The sequence below is a fragment of the Henckelia pumila genome, chromosome 2 (genome assembly GCF_033568475.1).
Source record: "Henckelia pumila isolate YLH828 chromosome 2, ASM3356847v2, whole genome shotgun sequence".
In the NCBI taxonomy this organism is placed as follows: Eukaryota; Viridiplantae; Streptophyta; class Magnoliopsida; order Lamiales; family Gesneriaceae; genus Henckelia; species Henckelia pumila.
The window spans coordinates 4176744-4200550 of NC_133121.1; the positions used below are offsets into that span (position 1 = coordinate 4176744).

The following is a 23807-nucleotide window of genomic DNA, read 5'->3' on the forward strand; positions in this document are numbered from 1 at the left end:
AAGCCATCATTGGTGAAAAATAAAGCACCAACATTTTGCATTGATGGATTTGTGAGATTTTAAATCAAAACATTTGAAATCCAAGGGTAATGAAATTAACCAAACGCATCCTCAATGAATAGAGGAACACAATAACTGCCAGCCTTCCAAAATTTAACGAGTACAAGGTAGTTGAAGGAAGAACACTGAAACTAGTCCGTCCGTTAACGGGTTACCAAGTGGCAGAGAACACGATAAAAATCTTTACAAGCCTGTATAAAATAGATAGTTTACAGCTCAAGCAGTTCTTGCTTAAAAACCAGGAAACAAAATAAAGGTAAATACATTGTCATCTACATGGAACATGAGGTAAAAAGAACTGGACAACAAATGAACAACGAAGATTTCAGGGAGGTGTGCCACCCCTTAGGAGATGGAATCTTCTATTCGGATGCATACATGAGAATATAGAATGTTTCTGCTTCTTTTCTCTTGTTCCGAAGATAAATGCACGTAAAGGGATCTTCGACCTGCTCATGGATTGCTTCAATTGTGGTTGATCGCTAGAAATGCCAAACTCTTCGTTCAATTTTCTTAGCGATTTTTCTATTTGAAGCTGAAGTGTGCTTACCTGATCTATACCAGTTTGTAGCTCTTCTCTAACCTTGTTATTCTCTTGTGTCATGTTCGTAATCTCGCCTTGAAATTTTGCAGCTTGATGACTACTAAATCGAATTTCCTCTTCTTCCACGCCCTCCTTCAAAGCTTTAGTGATTTCCTCCTGAATGTTGCACAATGAAGAGAACCTGCGTTTCAGCTCATCTTTTAATTGTACGCTTTGCTCCAACCAAACGGTAAGCTCGATCTGTATCTCTCTCAAGTGCTTGTAAAATGGCCGGACCTCTGTTTTTTGCTCGCTTGTAACACTTCCCACTTGAACCTTTTTCTCTAAAAGCTTCAATATTTCGTCCTGCAGATCTTGAACCTCAGTTTTGAACTTCTGAATCTGATGAAATGCTGTGCTAAATCTTAACCAGAAGTCCAGGTTCTCATCCAGTATGGCATCGATGGCTGTACGAAGTTTTTCTTCAACTGCACAACTTGATGGAGTCCTAACCATGAAATCCAAATTTACGTCTTCTTTGATTTTAGAAGTATTATCTTTCACTTCTGAATTCATGGTTTTTGATTCAGGTTCAGATAGCCGAGTGCTATCCTCATTTTCTTGAGGTAGATTCAACTTTTGGCGCAGCCGTTGAATTTCTCCGTCCCTTTTGGCTATGCCATTCTTGAGCTCTCGTATTTGCAATAGGACGTCAAATTGGCTCTCTTTCTCTTGCTTCTCCATGCCACCGAGCTTCTTCTTAATGTCCTTGTAATTCCTCAGAATCGTCGTATACTCTTTAAGTAGAATCTTCTCTCTGTCCTCCATTCCACTCAAGAGCATCTGCTGCCAATTTAGCTCTTCTTCATTCTCTGCTGTTCCTTTCTTCCCTTGAGCGTTTATCAACTCATCTGACTGATCCATAAGAACGACTTCCTTCGGCTTCTGGTCTGAAAACGGGACGGTTTTTTTAGTCACACCCTTATCTTCAACTGTTGTATCAATTTCTTTAACATCCTCCACGTCTTCTGTTTTTGAAGCAGTAACAGATTTTTCATCATCATCTGGACTTGGCTTTTTTTCCTGATCTTGCAATGAATTTATCTCCTCGGACTCTTCGTCTGGCCTAATGCTACTCAATTTTTCAGACAGGTGATCCAGACTATTGCGGGCTTCTGCAAAGTTCATCTGCAGAGTGCTGTTTTGGCTTTCGACATTCTTGTTTAGTTCCTGAAGCTTTCTCAATTTCTCCTCCATTTCTTTCAACCTGGTGGTCAAAATGTGTGTTCCATCTATCAGTGTATTTTTTTCCTCTTCCAAAACCCGAATCTGCGCATGCAGATCATCTGATTCAGTCTTTAATGTGTTGATAAGAACCGTTTGAGACGAGACCTCAGTTTCTAAAGTGATCACCTTGTTGACAAGTTTGTCAATCTTTTCAACCAACTCTGTCACCGTGAGAGACTCCATCGATCCCATATCCAATTCGGCTCTAACTTGCCCCGTTGATACCTCAGCACCCTCGGTCTCTTGTATCGCCTTGACCGTGTCTTTAGTCGAGCTTTGCGACTTATCAGCCGCATGCCCACTTTTGTCATCATCACCATCAATTTGTTCCATCAGATACTCGTGTCTCAGGGATTCAAGGCGTTTTTGAGCAGATTCTATCTTAGCGTGTTCCTCTCTGGCTTCTAGAATAGACTTTTGCTGTTTATCCTCCAACTGAGACAACGTTTCATGACACGACTTGAGTGCTGTTTCAGCCATCAACTTTCTTGCCTCATCGTCCTCGATAACCGTATCTACGTTGAATTCATCTTGCAACCTGCTCACTTTCTGCTGCATTTCCACAATCTGGTTCTCGATTCCCCAGTATTTCGCAAGCCCACTTTCATATGAACTCTTAACAAACTCTTTAACAGTTTGCATGGCCAGAATTTCTTTCTGAAGCCTATCAATCTCCTCCACAGCTTCTTCCTCGGTTAAGCCGGATTTTGGGACATTTTTACTGGCGTTTGAGAATTTCTCAGATTGCAGTTGCTTTGAAGCAGTTGTTAGCAACCCTTTCAAGTTTTTGGCGGGCGCCTTGGGAACGTTTGGAACATTGTTACCCGTGCTCATCTCCGGTATTGGAGAGTTCTTGACCGCTTTTGCCATGGCAGATTCATCATATTCGTCCATAGCAAACTGGACCTGTTCTGGGAATACTGTGGCTATTGTATGGTTGGCATTCTGCAACTCTTTGGATAAGAGGTCGTAGCGATCCGCCAAGGCTCGGTACGCCTTGTAGGCTTCCTCCACAGAGCTGATGAGCTCTGGCCTCCTCTTGTAATACATCTCAGCTCTCTTGGCGAAAGAGTCTCCATCTTCTTCAATGAGTTTAAGCATGCTGTTCACTTTTTCTTCCATATCTGCAGTGCCATAAGCCATATCATGTTTGTTTCTAATGTCCAAGTCACATGACAATGCATTTTATAGGACCTAAAGCATGAAAAATGAAAATGAAATGATTCATCAATATCTCTTCCAGGTGACTCGAACCAAACATTCTGGTACATCAACTCCTGTCCTATTCAACATAATCGGGGCCATGATTGAAAGATGGAAATGTGAGGTTCTAACAACATTAAAATCATTAGCGATTCGATCCGCCGTGCCAAAAAAATAAACTTTTTTGCCCTTTTTTTTCCGCATGTCCAATTCAAATTGTGGATCCACATACGTGAAACGAACAAAAACACCAGAAAATGAGACCATCATGCATCAAACTTGCACAAAATTAAAGTAATCTCCTTAGAACTATTAAAGAATTATTACAACAACAATCAAACAATTGTGGCTTTACCCTGAAGGCTTTGATCCAGCCATTTGGTTTGCTTTGTCCTAATGTGACTAGCCCACCACCATGAGTATGCATTGTTTGCAGCTTTCTGCAACATCTTTTCCGATTTTTTTTAAAAGGAAAATTGCTTGTTATATCATTTAATAATTAACTATATATTATGAAATATATAGTTAAGCAGCTCACATACTAAAACAAGATTCAAGACTGAATAAAAGATCGAAAGGGTTTTCAAGAAACCAGAGGAGAAGGAAAGAAATTTCAGTTTTGGTTTTGGGACAAGAAAAAAGTTTGGTGTTTGAACGAAAACATCATAGGACAGATTTGATTGGTGGCGAGGTTGTTTTGCTCCAAAATCAGTGTTGGGCCATTCATTAAATAGAACAGAAAGACAAAGCATTCGGAAATTCCTATGTTAAAACAACGTGGCGTCCACTGGCCTTATACAGCTTCACATTCCTAAAGAAGAAGTTGTCACCTTTGCACTTTACACCCCCCCATCGTATTCCTTTGAATTAATTTAAGTATGAATATTTTTAAATATCAAACCTTTTTTAATCATATTATTATTAAATTACATGAAGAAAAAAAAAAGATATTCCAAGAAGAGAGAGTGAATAAGAGAAACTCCGAGTATTTTATGTATTCTACGGCCTACGCCACCTAATATTTTTACAGAAATCTGAAATGCAAGTGAATGAAAACCAAATTACATTTCACCACTGAAAAACAATAAACCAGACTACCAGTTTTCCCCAAGCTTAGAACTTGTCTTCACTTCTCTGTGGCAGGCTTCACAAATGAGAAGTCCTCGGATCTATCCTCCGCTCTATCACGATGCATGCTCAACTCATCTTGTTTATCATCGTCGCGATCGACTCTTATGATCAAGCTCGACGTGGCACCTGATTTAGAAGCCCAGTTATGTTGATCATGATCAGATTTGTCGTAGTCTTGATATTGATCGGTAGGCAGCTGTCCGGTGGTTTTGAAGCGCTGAAGCCTGGCATGTGTCGAGTTAAACGGTGAACCCATAGAAGACGTCGGGCTTCCACCACCATCACCTAGAGTTCGTGTCGATGGCTGTTCTCCTTGTCTTCCATGCTTTTTCTTTGCACCCATATGCCATTTCTTAAGAGCCTTAGACGTTTGTTCGTCAAAGATGGATTGCTTCATATGTGATCCCATCTGTTTTCCAGCCAAGAAATAGTTGAAGTGGTCAATATTATATACTGAAGTTAGTTGAAGCAAAAAGACCACAAGCTTCATTTTCTTTAACATATTTGGGGGAAGGGCGTGGGCGTGGGCTTAAATCTCATGCCTGGTTTATGACACAAGCATCCGTGCAGACGAGACTGCACAATGATTTTCTATGGCAACTTTTTTAACAATTTTTGTAATTTGAAGTAATGCAAAAGAATTACTAACATGGTGTATGATATTAAAATAAAATTCATCCAACTATTGTATTGGTACCTGGACAACAAGGGCGTATAGTGGAAGCGTAATATAGCTGCAGAAGAATAGGAGTGCTACCCTGAAATCACCAAGAAACAAAATTTATTATTTTTTAACATATTCTTATAAAGTTATTGTTTATTCTGTAGCAAATGTTGAATCAGGACTTACCCCAAAACAAGTTTTGTTATTAACAAGGCCACATTTCCTTCGTAGGCGCAATAAGTAATACCATCTTCATACTGTGCATGAGAAAAATTCTCTCCACGTAAATGATTTCGCAAGGAAAAATTTCATACAATATAAGTAAATGACTCGAGGAGAGTCGTTACCCAAATCCACAGAAAGTATGTTATTTGGAAGGCATTCTGCAAAAAATGATTTAAAAGATTAAAAGAACTGCTCAGAGTGAATCTTTTATAAAAAAAAATATTGTGAAACATGGGACAGTTCGTCGTCAACAAAGGTAATACCTGAAACAACGCGAAATGTAGAAGCTGTAGAACCAGCTTAGGACGACCAAACCAAAAATGTTTATCTGAAACTTGCACAAGAGGCATGCCTTGAACCACTGCGCTTCTATCTTTGATCTCAATGGCCATTTTAGTCAAAATACTCTGTAGCTCCGTGCCGACGGCTAGGATTATCTGGAGAAAGTTACAAAATCAGGAGTTCTTCTTCAGGAACTTGACATTATAATGAGAAAAATACAGACACTTACAATAAAAGGAATTAAGGATGCCCAAAACAGTGTCTTCCACCCTGATTTTGACAAGTGTATAAAAGAAACATGTTACAAATGAATTAAATAGAGCGACAGAGGAAAATAAAACAGGGCACAACAGGCGACTTACCGCTGACATTTAGGAGCAGGAAAATAACAAATGATGCCCATAACACCGGACTGTAATCATATAAAAAACCATATAAATCATAGTCAGTCACATACATTTGATCTGGAGATAAAAAAAAATGTCATGATTTAACCACATGCGAGTATGACATCACCTTATTCCTGCGAGATTCTTAAAATCATCCTCTAGTGACCTTTTGATGTATTTTTGAAAGTCAAATTTACTTCCGGGGGCCAAATGAACCTAAAACAATAGGTAAAGTCTGTAACTTAAATAGGACACAGTGGGCATTTACAAATAGGTAGATTACAAAGATGTGAAGTTTACAGTGATGAATCCATGGCGGAGGGTCAAGTAGTCAGATCTGCTGACAGACCGGTAAAATTGCCTAAAAAAGCATCCCTGCATGTAAATATAGAGAGATTTTTTATATATTAATGTGTGGTCCAAACTAAGCCAAGCTCCCGATTTGCAGTTTAAGACACCAATTGAATCTAAATCTTACAATGTAAAACCACAATGGAATCCTGGTCCAGAAACTGGTGTGCGCTCGCACAAATGAAGTTTCATGAGAAAGCCTGAATCTCGAAGTATCTGTCAAATTTCACAGTTACATTGCCTTAGGGAGTAAGAACTAAAAATAAAATTTCAAGATCTATAAGAAATGCTCACATAATATACACGTACCATTAGAAAACTCGTAGTTATGGGATGACGTCTCCTGCTCCCATTGCTTCCAGCTACGAGTCTGCACCGAAAGGTTTGTCATTTTTTGGAGTTTCAAATAAAACATACACCAAAGTATGCTCTGAGGCTACACAAGAATGATCAGGTTAGGGAACATTGAATTACCTTGAATCTTCCGAGGGCCATAATAATACCACAGTAAGCCACATGCAGAACTGCTAAAAAGAATATAAGGACATGAATCTGATGCAGTCCTTTTACAGAGATAAGAGGTACTCGCCCCTGTTTAAAAAAATCTACATTAATGTTACCAAAATCTCATTCTATCTGTATCTCATGCAGTGAAGAAAAATAAAAGTGAAATCCCACTAAGAAATTTTGATTGAAGAGCAAAATCTAGCTACATTATCAAAGAACTATGACAATGGTTGATTCGAAACAACAGTTTCTCGCATAAAAGTAGCAAGATTTGAAGAGCTCGAAAGCAATAATTACCTCCTTGCATGTAGGCTCATTTTTCGCCGCTAAAATTCTATGCTCGTTAAACAGTCTACGTTTCGGTTGTCCGGCCGCAGGACAAGGCAACATGGTGTCAGCAACACTAACTGGTATGCATATGTCAGCAATATGATACTGACTGAACACAAGGATTAGGGAGATGAAGCCGAGTATCATCAACTCTGCCATCGGAAAAAGAAGCAAAGTTAGAAACTTTATTTTCATATTAGAGATAGTGGGGAGAGACACAAGGGACAAATTACCGGCTTTGACTTTCTCCAATGCCTCGTATAAGGCTCTCTTGTGCCTATTTGTTAACCACTGTAGATAGCAATATCGTGTTATGTCAAGGGCTGGTTTAATACAAGGAAACAATCTGAAGTAGACGACAGTAGATAAGGGCTGAGCCAGGACTCCATTGTTAGAGGGGACATAATTTTTAATCAACCAATTCATAACTTTTTAGGAGGTGCAACAATACAATATTAATCTAAAATTAAAGTTCTTTAATAAAATCAGGAATGGTTATCTAAATAAGGGCTGACTTGAATGCAGCTTTGCCACTGACAGTAGAAGGAAGGACTGATTTAACAAGTAGCTATTGAGATTTAAAGTAAATTATGAAAATAGTTACATCTCCTTTTAACTAAATTTCCTGAGTTTGCAACAGAGTGATGTAACAAATAATTTTAATTTATGAAAGCTAGGTGATATGCCATGAAAGACGAACACAACAGTATCATCATTGCTTATTTAAGCAATTCCAAACATATCTCCATTGTTTAGAAATCATTAAAGCGAAAGTTCAACAGCAGATATACACATACGAAGAATCAGAAACGCATCAATTCCACATGTTAAACCTTCCAGGCTCTTTTCAATTTTTCAAAATTGTTTTTTTTTCAAGAAAAAACACAATTGATCACTCAAGCTTTGAAAAGAAAATCACCAAATAGGCAAAAACTTGCAAAACGAATGAATTAAAGCCTAATGCACCTCTACCATAATTTCTTGTGGTACACTAACTTTTTATACCTCTTTGTATGAAATTATCCTAAATTGAAGAAGCTAAACTGGGCTACGTAATTTCTAAATAAAACAAAAGCATAAAGTATTCCAATGTTCACAACACTATCAAATATTATTACTGATAAATCAGTACTTTGAGGAGTCTAATTCCATTGATGAAGTTTCAATTTCGATCAAGAATTATTGGTTTTTATCCATTGATCTTTTTCACAGGGTTGCGATTCTTTAAAAAATAACACAAAAAGGGGTAAAAACTCGAAAGCTACAAAATGACCGGTCCTTCCCAGAGGAAAAGCTACATGCTCAATTGGGCTACTTTATCATCTAAAGAAGCTTTTAGCAAGATCCCACATAGATATATACTGTTTTAAGACAGTTCTAAAATACCAATCTTGTAATACCATGAAACATTCTCCACTAAAAAAAAAGCAAGAAAACAGTAAAATAAAGAATACCCAAAAAAACCGACGAAAAGAAGTGACTTGACTTTGAATACAGTCATGAAATGTAACGTCATACTCATGCCTCCTAAACAAGAACTCAAAACACAAATTCGCTTAAAGATATGAAGCAAATACTAAACAAATAACAGAGAAAAAACAAGAAGAAGCTGCATACTGTTCCAAGTTTATGGATAAGCTTTTCGAGCCCAATAGAGATCACTATCATGACCGCGCACACGCCGGCAACAGCCCATGTCGGGGTCTGATCCAGATCTCTCGTGGTTGCGCTTTTAGTCGACATTTTTTTGAATCTTTTTCACTGGGAAGAACAAAAAAGCCCTGTATACTCCAAGGGACAGATTTGATTGGAGCTGAGGAGGAAGAAGGAGAAGCCAGCTGCTTGCTCTTACTTTGGCGCCAGGTAATTCTTTGTATGATGTATTGAATGATACGAGAATTTTTCGAAGAATTTATGGGCTATTAATGCTGAGTTTCAGTTGAATCTGTATTCAGCTTGAGAATTTTCAACGTAGAATTTAGTTCTACTACGTGTCCGAGACCATTGAAAAGTAAGCCATAATAGCTCTTTCTTTGGTGAATAAACACATCATGTGATTATTAAAATAGATAAATGAAAGGGAAGAAGAAGAAGAAGACAGAGTAATAGTAATCCAATCCCCATATTAGACCACTGTTCGTAGTTATGAATGATAAATCAAGTCAAAGCAAGAAAATTTCACATAAACAACAGTTTCCCTTCATTAAATTCGTCACTCACCCCCCCACCTGTCAAAAAATGCCTATATTACATTTGCTTCCGTGTCCACTAATTTGGGCATATAATCTCTATATTACATCATGTTATGTTCTATATATCCAACTATTCATATAAACACACTTGTACCGTTTGGTAAACAAGATAAAAGTATGATAATATACAAATTTTTACTTATCTCATGTTTCTCTCATTTTTTTTGTTAATTCAATGATATCTCATGATCCGATATGAGATTAGATGTAGGTTTGATGACAAAAACCTCTCAATCCATGATATTAGTGGAGGATTAGTGTTATATAAGTAAAATTTTGTGAAATTGACAATGGTAATTATGAGAATAAACATAATAATCCTACAAAATCAAACACATACAAAACAACATATTATTCATAACTATGTCTTTTTTATCCATATCTCATCATATTTTTATTCATCTATCGTGCATCTCATCCATGATACCAAACCGTATCAGTGTATATGATATTAATATTCATTGTGTCAATGTCACAAAACATGAGTACTTATTAAATCAACGGTTAGGATACTACTCTTGGCTAACTTGAACTCAACCTTTTGATACACTAATTTGTGCGACATATATAATGCACCCATATTTGATCATATATTTTTGTTTAATTAATGTAACGTATGGTTCGATTTTTAGAAAAAAAAATGTAATCGATGTTTATATGGCTACATATTGTCCACGTGTGCTGCAGGACCAAATATAGATAATATGTTAACGTCAATTTTGTACGTATATATATATGTATAGCAACCATTTATGACTGCATTTGATTGGGGTTTTAAAACTATTTTTATACAATAAAAATTATAATATCTTTTCACGTGGGGTTCTTTATATACTTTGCTGGTTGAATTTGCTGTTTTATTCAAACCACGTTTCAATTAAAAAAAATAGAATCGAAACAAAAAATGACAGAGAGAGGCACACCTAGCGCACACGTAAAATTGTAGTTGACTGAAAAAAATTGACCATTTTTATCCAAATTTATATCGACCATTTGGGATGATTAGGAGTAGACAAGTCCGGAACCAGTTCCGGTCTGGTCAAGTTGACCTTTGTCGGGAAATTTTTATGCGGCAATTGAATAATATATATATATATATATATATATATATATAGTTTTGATATGGTGAGCACCTATCATGTGCACTTATGTGTGCACCTGCTGATGTGGCGTTCACCTATTGGATGTAGAGGATGCCACGTCAGCGATGCACACAAAAGTGCACATCATGGTGCTCATAATATCAAATCTGTATATATATATATATATATATATATATATATATATATATATTAAAAAAAACCGTGCAGGACACCATGTTTTCATGATCAAGTCCAACTTTTCACTGGCTGTAGATTTCGCACCTATTTTTTAACGATTTATTTGCACCAAATATCACTGTTAAATATTGAAAATGCACACTTCTCTCATGTGAAATTTTAATAGTCATTTTCAACCCTAACCTTTTAAAAAAATAGCACACTCGCCCCAACAGATGAGTGATTATTGCACACACGCCCCTCATGCGACTGAGCAAAGATTTTGATATTTTTTTTGCACCAAATATCCATGTGAAATATTAAAAATGCATATTTGACCCCTGTGAAAATAATTTTTAAATTTATTCAACCAATAATACACAATTTTTATTAAAATCTAATTATAAAATATTTAGCAAACACTTTTTGTTTTATTAATTTTATTTTAAATTTTAAATTTATTATGATTATATAATTGTTTTTTAAAAAATATTATTATTTTATCTTGTTATCATTATTTTTTAAACTTTCTTCTTATTTCCAACTTTTTCATTAAAAATGCATTTATAAACGGGATTTAAATACCTAGAATTACCAAAATATTAAATCAAAATGATGAGTTCATGCATATTACTTTTTAATTTAGGATTATATGTTTTTGAATAAAAATCTAAATTTTTTAAAATGCATTGCAGAATTTGCATTAAATAATAATACACATATTTATTAAGATCTAATTATAAATATTTTTCAAACATTTTAAATTTTATTTATTTTTATTTTTTATTTTAAATTTATAATTAATTTATTTATAAAAAAATTATTACTTTATCTCGTTATCATTATTTTATCAAATCACTTTGTGTTTTCAACTTTTTCATTAAATATGATTCATAAATAATGATTTAAATATCTAAAAATACCAAAATATTGAAATAAATGATAAGTTCTTGAATGTTATTTTTTCGATTTAGAATTATATAAGCATGTTATTTTTTATTATTTATTACAAATTGTACAATGCATATTTTTGAAAAATTTAAATTTTGGTTCAATAATATATAGTCATATATCAAAAAAATAATATGTTTGAACTTATCAGTTTAGTTTAATATTTTGGTACTTAAAATTATTTAAATACTTATTTTTGAATGCATGTTTAATGAAAAAGTTGGAAATACAAAGTGAGTTTAATAAAATAATGATAACATGATAAAAAAATAATATTTTTTAGAAAATAATTAATTAATGATAATACATTTAAAATAAAAAAATAAAATTAATAAAACAAAAAATGTTTGCTAAATATTTGCAATTGGATTTTATTAAAAATTGTGTATTATGGGTTGAATAGATTTAAAAATTATTTTCACAGGGGTCAAATATGCATTTTAAATATTTCATATGGTTATTTGGTGCAAAAAAATATCAAAATATTTTTCCAGTCGCATGAGGGGCGTGTGCACAACAATCACTCATCTGAAGGAGCGAATGTGCTAATTTTTTAAAAGGTTAGAGTTGAAGATGCCTATTAAAATTTCATAGGGAAGAAATGTGCATTTTCAATATTTCACAGGGGTGTTTGTTGCAAATAACTCATTTTTGAACTCGTTCATTAAGAAAAAACCTTATCATATTAGTATAATTTAATTAAAAATACAATTAAAAATCATTTAATTTGTCGTAAATGTCTAAACCAAGTACAAAAATTATATGCAAATATAATTATATAAATCGAGACAATAAGCAATATCAATGTAATGTTGTGTTGTTGCTCTCACCTCCATAGGTTACCCATTTTTTTTCAAAAGATATATATATATATATATATATATATATATATATATATATATATATATATATATATGTGTGTGTGTGTGTGTGTGTGTGTTTTTTTTTTTTTATTTATATACAAATTCCATTAATACTTTTTCGGATACATAATATACAATTTTCTTTTTGTAGTATAGTAAATATGAATTTTTTTTTATGATTTTAACCAATAAAATAATTTTAAAAACAAAATATATATCCAATTGAATTTAATAACAATATTGGACTCAAAATCAATTTAAATAATGGACAACATTGACTTTTTACTTTGATCATATACTAATTAAATTATTTTCAATAATTTATGTATCAATTTAACATATTATCGATAATCATGTACCAAAATAAATTTTATACTTTATTCTATTGTGGATTATCCTTTTCTCCTTCTCAATTCAATCTTATTCGCGCATAATATATACTAATACCCAAATGCATGCAATGCGTGCATTTTATTGTCTATTTTTTTAATTGAAAATATAAAAAATTATAATAATAAATAGTTTGATTAAAAATGATATTTTCATAAATAAATATTCATGAAATGAAAAAAATAATAAAAATGATATATTCATAATTACATAACTTTATAAGACCAAAAGTAAAAATGATGTTCATAATAAAAGACTGTTTGCTCTTACTTAATATATAGTATAGATATAATATAGATATAGATAAATATTCATGAAATAAAAAATAATGAAAATGACATATTCGTAATTAAAAAATTATATAAGTACAAAAATAAAGATAATGCTCATACCAAAAGATCGTTTACTCTTACTTTATATATAGATTTATCGTCACGTGTATTTATTATAAAATAATTATATTATTTTACTTAGAGATTGATTTGGATTATGTAAGGAAAAAATAAAATCATGATAATTATATATTATTATTTTTAAATTTTGAAAGGAGAAATAATATATAATAATTTGACCAACGATATATTTTATTTTGGTTTGCGAAAAAACAAAAGAAAAAAAAAAGGCAAAAAAAAAAGGCAAAAAAAAAAACCCCTTTAGGTACAGAAAGCTTTCCGGTTTTCACCCTAAAATGGCAGTCGCGGGTTCGCTGTTACCGTCTCTTGAGTTCGGAATTAGCAGGAACACCAGAAGACCGTCGGTAAATACTCTAATCTTCGATTGATGCATTTCACCTTTCAATTACATTGATTTTCCTTTAATAATTTCTGTAATATATTCATTTCAAGCTGCAGAATTCGAAGATTAGGGGCAAATTATGTTTATTGAGAGCTAATCCGCCATCAATTTCATTGGTATGGCTTTATGTTTCTGCGAATTCGGCTTCTGTGCATAGTGCCGATAAATATCTCCAAACGGAAGAATTATGCCTTTTATTTTGCGTTTGGTTGTCTTGATACCATTTGTAGTATGTTATTCTGGAAATGCTAATTCCTTTGTTGGATAAAGAAAAACTCTCCTTTGTTTATTCAATCATGCTGAAATGCTGGTACCCGCGTGGAATGGTGGGTGATTTCTTTGTGGAAAGAGCCGAGTCACCGTTTCTCAATAATCAATATAGCTTATTAATTTTGTTAAACTAAGATACTTATTAATGGATTCTATTTTGGATGTTTCTTGTTTTAAAATTCTGTCCGCTGGTGAATTTTGTCTCTTCAATCTTTATTCTTGGTATGACTTGTCTTGTGTTTCTATTTTGTATTTCAGAAACAATTTTCTTGGAGTACAAATTTTTCCAAGAGAATACATAGACGAGTATGCACCATCCCCTGTAGATATCACGTGTTTAAGTGTCAGTGTTCTCTAAATCCAGGCCCCTCGTTGGACATCACCTTTTTGAAGAAGGCGACACTAACATTAGCACGGTAATGGCTTCTGTCTGGCAGGTTGTTATCGTCAGGAAATCTTAATTTAAGTTTACCACCTCACTAGTTGCAACAACGATATGTTACACATTTGGAACACTTGATTAAGATGAACAGGTTCCTCTCCATATATGTACACATAGCACAGTTGATCAGTAAATAACCATAACGTGGTCAAAACGTTTGATGGGCGAGTATGCTACTGGAGTTGCTTGCTGATTTATTTAATCTAAAGAATTAAGCACACGAAGAACAAATTATTTATTAATTTAATTTTTTGTCATCTTAATGATCAAGTTTTTTTCCCGTGTCTATCTAGTTTCTCTCGAACATTTATTGTTTCTATTCTACACAATCATTTTTACCTTCCAGACAAATTCCTGGTTTGCCTCCCGTGTCTTGAAATATAAAACTTGCTTTCCAAGGACAAACACGAGAAAAAAAAAGGAAAAAAAACACACGCACACAGTTGCTTTCAAGTGGATCCAGAGTAAAAAAAAAAAAAAGAGGAGAATGTTGAGAATCATGTGGTGGCACGATTCCTGATGTCTAAAATTGCTGAATCAAATATCAAGTATTTTCATTTGCTTTGATGGGTATATCTTTACTATATTATAATATTTCTCTACCTTTTAAAAACTATTTTGGTATGCAAATGATGACACCATTCTAATATTACATTTATACCCTCAAAAATGCCTTTGTCTTTTCATTGTTGTTGGGTAAAATGGACAAAAACGATTCAACCCCACCATCTTCATCTCCCACCATCTTCTCCCACTATCTTTGTTTTTTTCAAATCAAACGATTCAACCTCACTATGTTCATCTCCCACCATCTTCTCCCTATATCTTTGTTTTTTCAAATCAAATATTTAATTTAAAATAAAATAAAATAAATACATAAGATTTATATATTATATCACACACGCAAAGCGTGTGCTTGGATGCTAGTAGAAATAAAATCAAATATGAAACAATTGTATTTCTCGTAACAGCAGATCTTGAGAAATGAATTACAGGAAACCGACAAGTTTGTGAATACTTGTTGAAGAAGAGTAATATAGTAACAGTCCTTGGCAGATGAACTAATTCTTGTACACTTAACTTTTAAAAATAATTTCCGCAAGATCGCAGAAATGAACTCCATAAAAGTGAACAGAACCATAAATTAGGTTTTCGAAAACAAGTGTATGACAAATCATATATGTTTTTGTCACGACATATAAAGACATCTGCCAGCTTGCAATTATAAAATTACAATACAAATCCTGAATGTTGGAGTTAATGATGTGATAGATGATATTTCCTCCCCTTTGGTCTTATGCAACCTTTTCATGAATGAAATTTTTTTCTTTTGATGTTTTCCAGACCATTTAAGAATTTGCAAGGAAGTCCTCTCGTGATCGAATTGGCTTCAGCAGTGGGTATTGTCATTTTTGCAATATGGGGACTTGGGCCACTCGTGCAGCAAATAAGGAATTTTTTTTTGAATGTACGTGTTTTTGTGAATTCAATGGTCTTCATATTTAAGTTCCTGAATTTCTTTTTGGTCATCTCATTCATTGAAAAAGTAATGTCATGTTGAGACTAAGTTTGTTTTTTATGTCAATTAAGAAGTGAATTTTATCAGATTACCAATGAATTGTAGAAAAGTGACAGCAGTTGGAAAAAGAGCAGCACATTTTATGTGACAACCTCCTATGTTAGGCCCTTGTTTTTATGGGCTGGAGCAATCTTTATCTGTAGGTTGGTACCTCTCACTGAAGAAAAATTGGAAAATTAGATTACGCATAATAGACTGAATGAAAGTGAATTTTTGCAGAGCACTTGATTCAATGGTCTTTCCCACAGAGGCCGGTCAAATTGTGAAGCTACGACTCCTAAATTTTGTTAGATCATTGTCAACAGTGACGGCATGTGCATACTGTTTGTCAAGGTGAATCTCTGTTTTTAGGCTAATGTGTTAATCTTATTCTGATGATCTGCTTTAATTTCTGGACTTCTTTTTTCCTCTGAGATTGATATCAGTGACGCAATCTATTCATATGAATATTGTTAATTATGGATCACAGAAATATATTAAGCACTTATGCTCAAACATTTATCCCCAGTTTGAAGGTTTCCTTTGTTTTTCCTTGACATGTATCGCTGTCAAGCACAAGTCATTAAACAATATCACAATTATGCAACTTTCTTTTTGCATTCTTGAGTATGAATGATACACAAATTTATCTGGAATCAACATGTGTATATACATGCATGAGTGCATACAAAAATCAAAATCACATAGATTTTTTGCATACATGATGCCTATGTATTCGATGCATGTGTCAGTAACAGTACAAAACAGTAATGGTTAATTGTCGATACCAAGTACACCAACCAAATGGAGGCTGGGACAGGGAGGCGGGAGCAACAGTGACCAATCAATCCTTCATTCTGATCTTAAACTTTGTTTTGTGTTATCTGTAACCTTCATTTTGATTTTTTTCCTCCATTCTTATGTGGAAGATTTATTATACCTGCTTTTTTCCATATTGAATATTTGTACTTAAGTTTTTTGGCTTTTAGTTCCATATCTATCATCAGGTTATTCATCTATGGCAATTTTTTTTCTCTTTTATGCGTTACACGCTATATTAAGCACTTCTTTTGGAAGAACTAAGAATCGTTGCATCCTTTTGCAGTCTGATTCATCAAGCTCAAAAAATTATGGAGACAAATGGCTCCCCTGATGCTACTAATGTATGTTCCAACGTTTTGATTCACATAAATCGTATTCTATTTCCAGTTTTGCTTCTGATAGCTAGTTCGGTTGTTTGCTATTTGCGTTTTATCATTTTTTTTTCCCATTTTTAAATTTCATATGCATGAGCTGTTTAGTTGGGTGTGATTTATGACAATTTTCTCATATACTCTACCCTTTGAGGGGATCCAAGAGGATTTGTGAAAGACAAAAATAATAGAAAAAAGGAAAACAGGGGATCGAGGAAGTTACAATTGGTGAAGAGATGGAGGAATGATCATTCCCTTCCAAATATCGGCACATCCATGTGCTTAGGCCACTTTTGGGGCTATTGGCGCGTTAATTGTGTGCCTTTAATAACTATGTTCTGAAGATTAACCTCTTTAAATAATTTTCTTTGTGCAGATAGGCTTCCAGTTTGCTGGCAAAGCTATTTACACAGCTGTATGGGTTGCATCTGCATCGTTATTTATGGAGTTGTTAGGTTTCTCAACCCAAAAATGGCTCACAGCTGGAGGGCTTGGGACTGTCTTGCTGACGCTCGCTGGACGTGAGGTGTCCCTTGAATATTTATCATTAATTATTTTTACGAACTTATTTAATCTCAATTTAAGTTTTTCTTAGGATTCAATCAAACCCATTTTTTTATTTTCTAAATACAGATTTTCACGAATTTTCTTTCTGGTGCAATGGTGCAAGCAACCCGGCCATTTGTTGTGAACGAATGGATACAAATTAAGATCGATGGCTATGAAGTTTCTGGGATTGTTGAGGTTAGTGTTTGGTATTCTTTATGACAAAATGATTAATATGTCATATGAAAAGTAATGTTTTGAAAGCATAGTTTGTTCGAAAGAAGAATTTTTTGTATATGATCAAGAAAACACCTACCCACATGAACATGGACACAATTTGTTCATCATTAAATAATCAAAGTTAATTTCAGTTGTCCCTTATTTCCTGACTTGTCACTTCCAATGCTTGTGTGCAAATTTTTGTTCATTTACGTCCTTGCATTTTCACTTTGCAGCATATGGGGTGGTGGTCACCAACAATTGTCAGAGCTGATGATCGCGAGGCTGTCCACATACCAAACCATAAGTTCACTATGAGTATTGTGAGAAATCTCAGCCAAAGAACTCATTGGCGTATTAAAACCCACCTGGCGATCAGTCACTTGGATGTTAGCAAAATTAATGTGAGCGCCTTCATCATTCTCTTGTTGGTCTATATTAATGAATGTTACTGAAAACATGAGTCTTCCACCTCTAGTGTTTTGCTTTAATGCACAACATTTTTTCTTGCCTCTTGGCGCAGAATATTGTGGCTGACATGCGCAAGGTATTGGCTAAGAATCCTCAAGTGGAACAACAGAAATTGCACAGAAGAGTATTCTTGGACACTATTGATCCTGAAAATCAGGCCCTCTTGGTCAGCTCTTATTCTTGATTAAAACAATATACCATTCAGTTCATTCAAAGAATATTTGTTAACTTCTTGTTGAGTTTCTTAATATATCTATTTAACTTTATGTTTCTGTTGTATATTCCTGAGAAAATATGCTTTCCCGCAGGGAAATTATAGCTAGAATAAAACAAATATTCCTTATTCCTTACCCCGCTGGAAAAGGAAAACAAGAGAGGAAAAGGAAATTATGTTTTCTTATTAACTAGAATTCTGCAGTTGCTACATACTCCGCCTTGATTCTCCTTTATTATTAAATCTTAATAAGGCTCTGGTAGTTCTATCAGCAACTGTGATGCCTGGTCATAAAGGCTATATTAAGCCCCCATGGGTGGACGCTTTTAACATTTTCAGAGCCATCAGAGCTATTGTATCTTCTAAATACCTGTTTTCAGAGAATGTAACTTACTAGTTTGTAAAATAATTTTATTCTAGAGAAAGTTTGTATGATCTGTTTGATGGCATTATGTTTGTCACATTAACAAACTTTTCATGATCATAATTTATGTTGTCTCCTTGTGTCATGTGATAATTGGTAGTTTTCCTTGGTTATTCAATCTCATTTGTTCCGATATGCAGATCTTGGTGTCATGCTTTGTGAAGACTTCACATTTTGAAGAATATCTGTGTGTTAAGGTGAAAACATATTTTTGCACTGTACTCCCTCCGATAAGGCATATCTTGTCTTTTGGTCAATAAAATGATTGCTTGTTCAAGCATTGCTTTGTGCATTACATGGGTATCATAGAGATGGCTCTAGTAGAATCTTGTGATTTTGTATCAGAACCAACTTGTCCAGCAATTTAGTTCTTTTTTTTTTACCTTGTGTCTAGCTTCTAATCTCTAGATTGAATTTGGATATATGTCAGAAATCTTTGCCACTGCTGCAGAGGAACTGAGCTTTTTGACATGATAAGTGTTTTGTGTTTTATGTGCTAAGGTGTTTGTGTAGATGCGTTGTTTCTCATATTAGTAGACTATCTCTGCCACTTCCATATTAGTTTATTAAAAAATGTACGGTGAATATTAATCTGCATAAGTTATTAAGTACTGAAGAGATAAAGATGGACTCTTGAGTCTCTGATAGCTTAAATTCTCATATAGCCAAATGAGTCTGCTAGTGGTCAAGCATTTGCCACTTATCTCTGAAAATTTGTTATACTGGAAATTAGCAGCAACCAGATTTTATGCTTAAACGTTTTGTTTCACATCTGTTTTATTTTCAATCTCTAATTTTGTCTTACGAATTTGTTAAATCTCCAACTTAACTTGATTTTTTGGTTTGAGAAACAGGAAATTATTCTTCTTGACCTACTCAGGGTTGTTAGGCATCATCGAGCTCGACTTGCCACTCCTATCCGTACGTTTCAGAAACAGTATGTTGATGCAGACTTGGATAATGCATCATTTGGCGACTCTAATTTTAACAAGGGGGCAGCAGCTAACCGTCCGTTACTCTTGATGGAGTCCTCTTATAAAATTAATGGGGAAGATAAAATTAAACCACCTCAGGCTCGATCGACACAAGCAAGCGGAGAGGAAGACAGCAAGGATACAGCCAGGTCAACACCTGATACCAAAGTGGATGCTAAAAGTGAAACAGCTTTGAATACCATTTCAAAATCCAGAGAAACGACGCTGACTGATCCCAAGGAAGATCAAATGTCAAAAGATGATACTGAAGTTGGGCAGGTGCATGTGCCAAAAGCAGATGTAACCAAGAAGGATGCCCAAAAAGTCGGGCAAGAGGGTTCCTCAGTCTCATTTCAAGAGCCGTCAAGTGGTCATAGATTTGACAGTGTGCCAGCTGCTTCGCAGCCAAAACAGGACATTAAACCACAAAATAACCAGCCACCCTTGAGCAAACCTTCTCTGGAAGAGAATATACTTCTTGGTGTTGCATTGGAGGGCTCAAAGAGGACCCTCCCTATCGAAGAGGACATGGTCCCACGACCAAGTTCTGAAGATACGAAGGAATTGGCTAAACAACGTAGTGGAAATGGCTCTCCTGTGGCTGAGAAGGAAAAAATTGATGCTAAGCACTCAAACGAGCCAGGTTCTCCGGTGGGTGATCGGCTAGATGCGCAAGACTAACGGCATCTGGCTTCTTATACTGCTCACAGTTGATATTTAAACCAGATCACTGATGAAGGCTATACTGTGAGGGTGCGGCATCGTACATAATGTATACTCCTAACAGATTATATTTTGATGATCCATCATGAAGTTTTATGTTGAATGGATCATCGATCACCCAGCTTTGTTTGAACATTCTGTTCTAGTCTTCATTTGCAGTGATTTGCATATGCGTCATATGCGTTGGTGGGAATGTAATTTGGAACAGAGTCTCATTCGGGATTCAGGAGTTTGAATTACAATGATATAGAAAATTACGATATCTGACTATTTCATTTTTAGTCTCATTTTTAGTCTTATATTTTTCGTATTTTGTCAATGATTAATTTCAGTCATTTTTTATGAAAAATGATGATGTGACACATCAGCAACGCGCTACCACATCAATTCTTCCTTTAAAAAAACATCAAAATTGCAAAAATAAAAAATTGATGGATTAAAATCAAAATTTGACTATATGAAAAATTAAAATTATAAAAAGATAAACATAGGGGAAAAAAAAGGTGAGAATGAGACATTTTCATCCGTGAGATGATTGCATTAAACCCCTTTTTTTAGGCATTTTGAGGGGCAGCCGCGCTAGCCTATTCGTTTTTCAGCAGCAAGCTACGGGAAGAATAGCGTATTGTATTAAAGTAGCCTGAGTGCCTGGCCTTTCCTTCTGATTCTGATCCTGGCTCCATACCCATGATTTAAGGCGGGTGAGCTCTCTGGAAAGCCCAACATGATGAGATACGGAACGAAGGTAAGTGCCGTGTCCATCTAACTGTTACACTCAGACAGTTTACTCTTTTCCTGTATGCTCGCGAGCGTCTATGAGCCGCGTAATATTAAGTCTAGCAGGTCTCTGGTTCAAGTCCAGGATGACCCAGCTGATCAATCTCATTCAAATTTGTAATAAAAAATAATATTTTTATACGAAAACCCAAATAAAAAATTAGTTTTTACAAAATTAACAGTAAACTGTTAAAGTTTCTCTGTTTCCCTTTCGAGGCTAAATTGCTGGTTAAGTTCAACGTGGCCGGCCCTTTCAACGCGTTTATTGGACCCGGTCGGTTAAGCCTGACCTGTTTGAAACCTTAAAATTTTAAATTTCTGTTTTTTTTTTCGGAAAAAGGTCATTAAATTACATTAGTAGCAAGGTTTATTTTATAAAAAAAATAAAATTACATTAGTAGCAAGGTACACGTTGACCTTGTCGATCCGTGTCACTCAACAACTTTACATCTCTGACGTCCACTTATACAGAGAAAACACAATTCAACTCATTCAACACCGTTGGATTCTTCATCCTATTCTTTATAAACGCTTCAATCTCCAACGCATTTTAATTTTCGGCTACCGAGAGAGATCTGAACAAGTGAGGGAGAGGTGGGTTAATCTTCCTTCTTCTTCTTTTTGTTGCCGTCGAATTCTTTTGATTTTTGGTATTTATCATGTTTCGTATAATGAATTCCTTGCGTGTTTTTTGAATTTTACCCACGCTCATGTTATGATCGGAACCTTGGGCATTTTTGTCATCGATGTTCAATATAATGTTAACGTTCAGTTTTTTTTTTTTTTTTTTTTTTTTTTTGGCAAAAAAACACATAAACAAAAGTTGGTTTTTGAAGCTGCTTTATCAGCATTGCGAATTTAGGTATCCATGATTCGGTACTAATACTGAAATTAGGGCTTTCATAGTTTTGGGTTAGGGTTTTGATGCATCGGATTTTATATTCGTCTCAAAGTTGCCCCTCCCACGGGTAGGTTTCGGGGGTTTCGCGTGTTCTGATGTTAGTTATCATGTGTTGTCAATGGTTCTTGCGATAATTATTGGATGTGCTTGTGTTGAATTTTATTAACATGTGAAGAGAATATGAATATATTTTCTTTGATATCACAATTCGGCGGTGCTTACAATTTCTTTCGCTCTCGAATTCACCCGTTGAAGCACGAAAGTGTAGATTTTTGGGACTCACGAATCATCTTAATGTGTATTTGTTAAAACCTTTTCTGCTGGCAGATGGCTCGTACCAAGCAAACTGCTCGCAAGTCCACGGGAGGGAAAGCTCCAAGGAAACAACTGGCTACTAAGGTCCTGGCATTACTTTACAAGACATACAATGAGATTATGCAAGTGATTTTATTGCATAATGTGATATTTTTCGCTCACCATTGTAATTTGGTACAATTTCGTTCTATAGGCTGCCCGAAAGTCCGCCCCCACCACTGGTGGAGTGAAGAAGCCTCATCGTTACCGCCCTGGTACCGTTGCGCTTCGGTGGGTAAACCTCTCCTTGTGTTGTGTGGTAATGAATAGAAGTTCATGTTCAATTTATGACGGTTGTGTTAATGCCATGATACAGTGAAATTCGCAAGTACCAGAAGAGTACCGAGCTTTTGATCAGGAAGTTACCTTTCCAAAGGCTTGTTCGCGAAATCGCCCAAGATTTCAAGGTGGGTTTAATGCTCGACGCTTGTATCGTGATAAACTCGCCTCTAGTTTGTTTGACTGACTCTCCCGATTTGGCTGCAGACTGATCTCCGTTTCCAGAGCCACGCAGTATTGGCGCTTCAGGAGGCTGCTGAGGCCTACCTGGTTGGTCTATTCGAGGACACTAACTTGTGTGCAATTCATGCCAAGCGAGTGACCATCATGCCCAAAGACATCCAGCTTGCTCGCAGAATCCGAGGGGAGCGTGCTTAGGTTTGTGTAGCAGTTGCCTTGTTTGAATGTGGTGATAGTGGTTGATTGGGTTCTTTGGTTTCGTCTCGATAATAGACTAGTAGAAAACAGGCTGCCTTAAACTTGGGGAATCTATATGCTATTTCTTCTTGTTAACCTCGTTGTTAATTGCTTTCTGAACGACACTAAGTTGGAACACGTTTTTGCGTGCTTAAAGTGATGTTTGCGATTAATGTTTTTTTTTTCTTTTATGAAGTAATCTACAACCATTTTGCTCGTATGACTTGGAGATATGGAAGGATTCGTCCTTTCAAAGCCAGCCAAATCGTCCTTTTTTCTAGGATTTTACTTATATAACTATTTGATATTCTAGGATAAACACTAAACATTTGAACCAAGAGGTCATTCAAATAACTGGAACAAGTGCTCTCGCTTCCGCATGGATAGAACCGTCTTCAACAACTTCCGAGCAAAACGACTGTCTAAGATAGGATAGGAGGAGATTATTGGGTGGTTGGGTACACAATATTCCAGAAATTTTTGTTCACAGCGCATGTCGTACAGAAATTTAAATGATATTATATCGAAATATTATCGATATTTCATTTCTTCTATATTGAGGTATGGATATATCAAGATTTAG

At 34.9% G+C, this 23807-nt stretch overlaps 4 protein-coding genes across 7 annotated transcripts; 2 read left to right on the forward strand and 2 right to left on the reverse strand.

Annotated features, from left to right (window-relative positions):
* Positions 1-264: 264 nt before the first annotated feature.
* On the reverse strand, positions 265-3955 carry LOC140877530 (kinase-interacting protein 1-like). Of its 2 annotated transcripts, none has more exons than XM_073281068.1 (2): positions 3429-3955; positions 265-2994 (listed from the first exon to the last, which is right to left on the reverse strand). In XM_073281068.1, exons 1-2 carry the CDS (start codon positions 3520-3522, stop codon positions 386-388), a joined length of 2703 nt encoding a protein of 900 aa, XP_073137169.1. In that variant the 5' UTR covers positions 3523-3955; the 3' UTR covers positions 265-385. The 2 variants fall into 2 exon arrangements, with proteins under 2 accessions (XP_073137169.1, XP_073137170.1); XM_073281069.1 differs by having other exon boundaries at positions 265-3064; positions 3429-3547.
* A 66-nt stretch (positions 3956-4021) lies between these two features.
* LOC140877531 (MLO-like protein 8) lies at positions 4022-9087 on the reverse strand. The gene is made up of 15 exons (XM_073281070.1): positions 8570-9087; positions 7186-7243; positions 6920-7104; positions 6590-6706; positions 6425-6485; positions 6243-6331; positions 6065-6139; positions 5892-5980; positions 5738-5787; positions 5605-5645; positions 5357-5530; positions 5216-5251; positions 5055-5125; positions 4902-4962; positions 4022-4613 (listed from the first exon to the last, which is right to left on the reverse strand). The coding sequence occupies exons 1-15, from the start codon at positions 8693-8695 to the stop codon at positions 4200-4202; spliced, it is 1647 nt and encodes a 548-aa protein (XP_073137171.1). The 5' UTR covers positions 8696-9087; the 3' UTR covers positions 4022-4199.
* Positions 9088-13286: 4199 nt separating this feature from the next.
* On the forward strand, positions 13287-20784 carry LOC140881636 (mechanosensitive ion channel protein 2, chloroplastic-like). Of its 3 annotated transcripts, none has more exons than XM_073287104.1 (13): positions 13287-13424; positions 13513-13578; positions 13991-14148; positions 15519-15642; positions 15799-15896; positions 15973-16086; positions 16838-16895; positions 17302-17451; positions 17559-17669; positions 17927-18094; positions 18214-18327; positions 18940-18996; positions 19654-20784. In XM_073287104.1, the coding sequence occupies exons 1-13, from the start codon at positions 13356-13358 to the stop codon at positions 20452-20454; spliced, it is 2088 nt and encodes a 695-aa protein (XP_073143205.1). In that variant the 5' UTR covers positions 13287-13355; the 3' UTR covers positions 20455-20784. The 3 variants fall into 3 exon arrangements, with proteins under 3 accessions (XP_073143205.1, XP_073143207.1, XP_073143208.1); XM_073287106.1 differs by having other exon boundaries at positions 13519-13578; XM_073287107.1 differs by lacking the exons at positions 13287-13424; positions 13513-13578; positions 13991-14148 and having other exon boundaries at positions 15535-15648; positions 15804-15896.
* Positions 20785-21787: 1003 nt separating this feature from the next.
* LOC140882043 (histone H3.3) lies at positions 21788-23413 on the forward strand. Its single transcript, XM_073287782.1, has 5 exons — positions 21788-21867; positions 22502-22573; positions 22683-22759; positions 22845-22935; positions 23015-23413. Exons 2-5 carry the CDS (start codon positions 22502-22504, stop codon positions 23183-23185), a joined length of 411 nt encoding a protein of 136 aa, XP_073143883.1. The 5' UTR covers positions 21788-21867; the 3' UTR covers positions 23186-23413.
* The last annotated feature ends 394 nt before the right edge of the window (positions 23414-23807 follow it).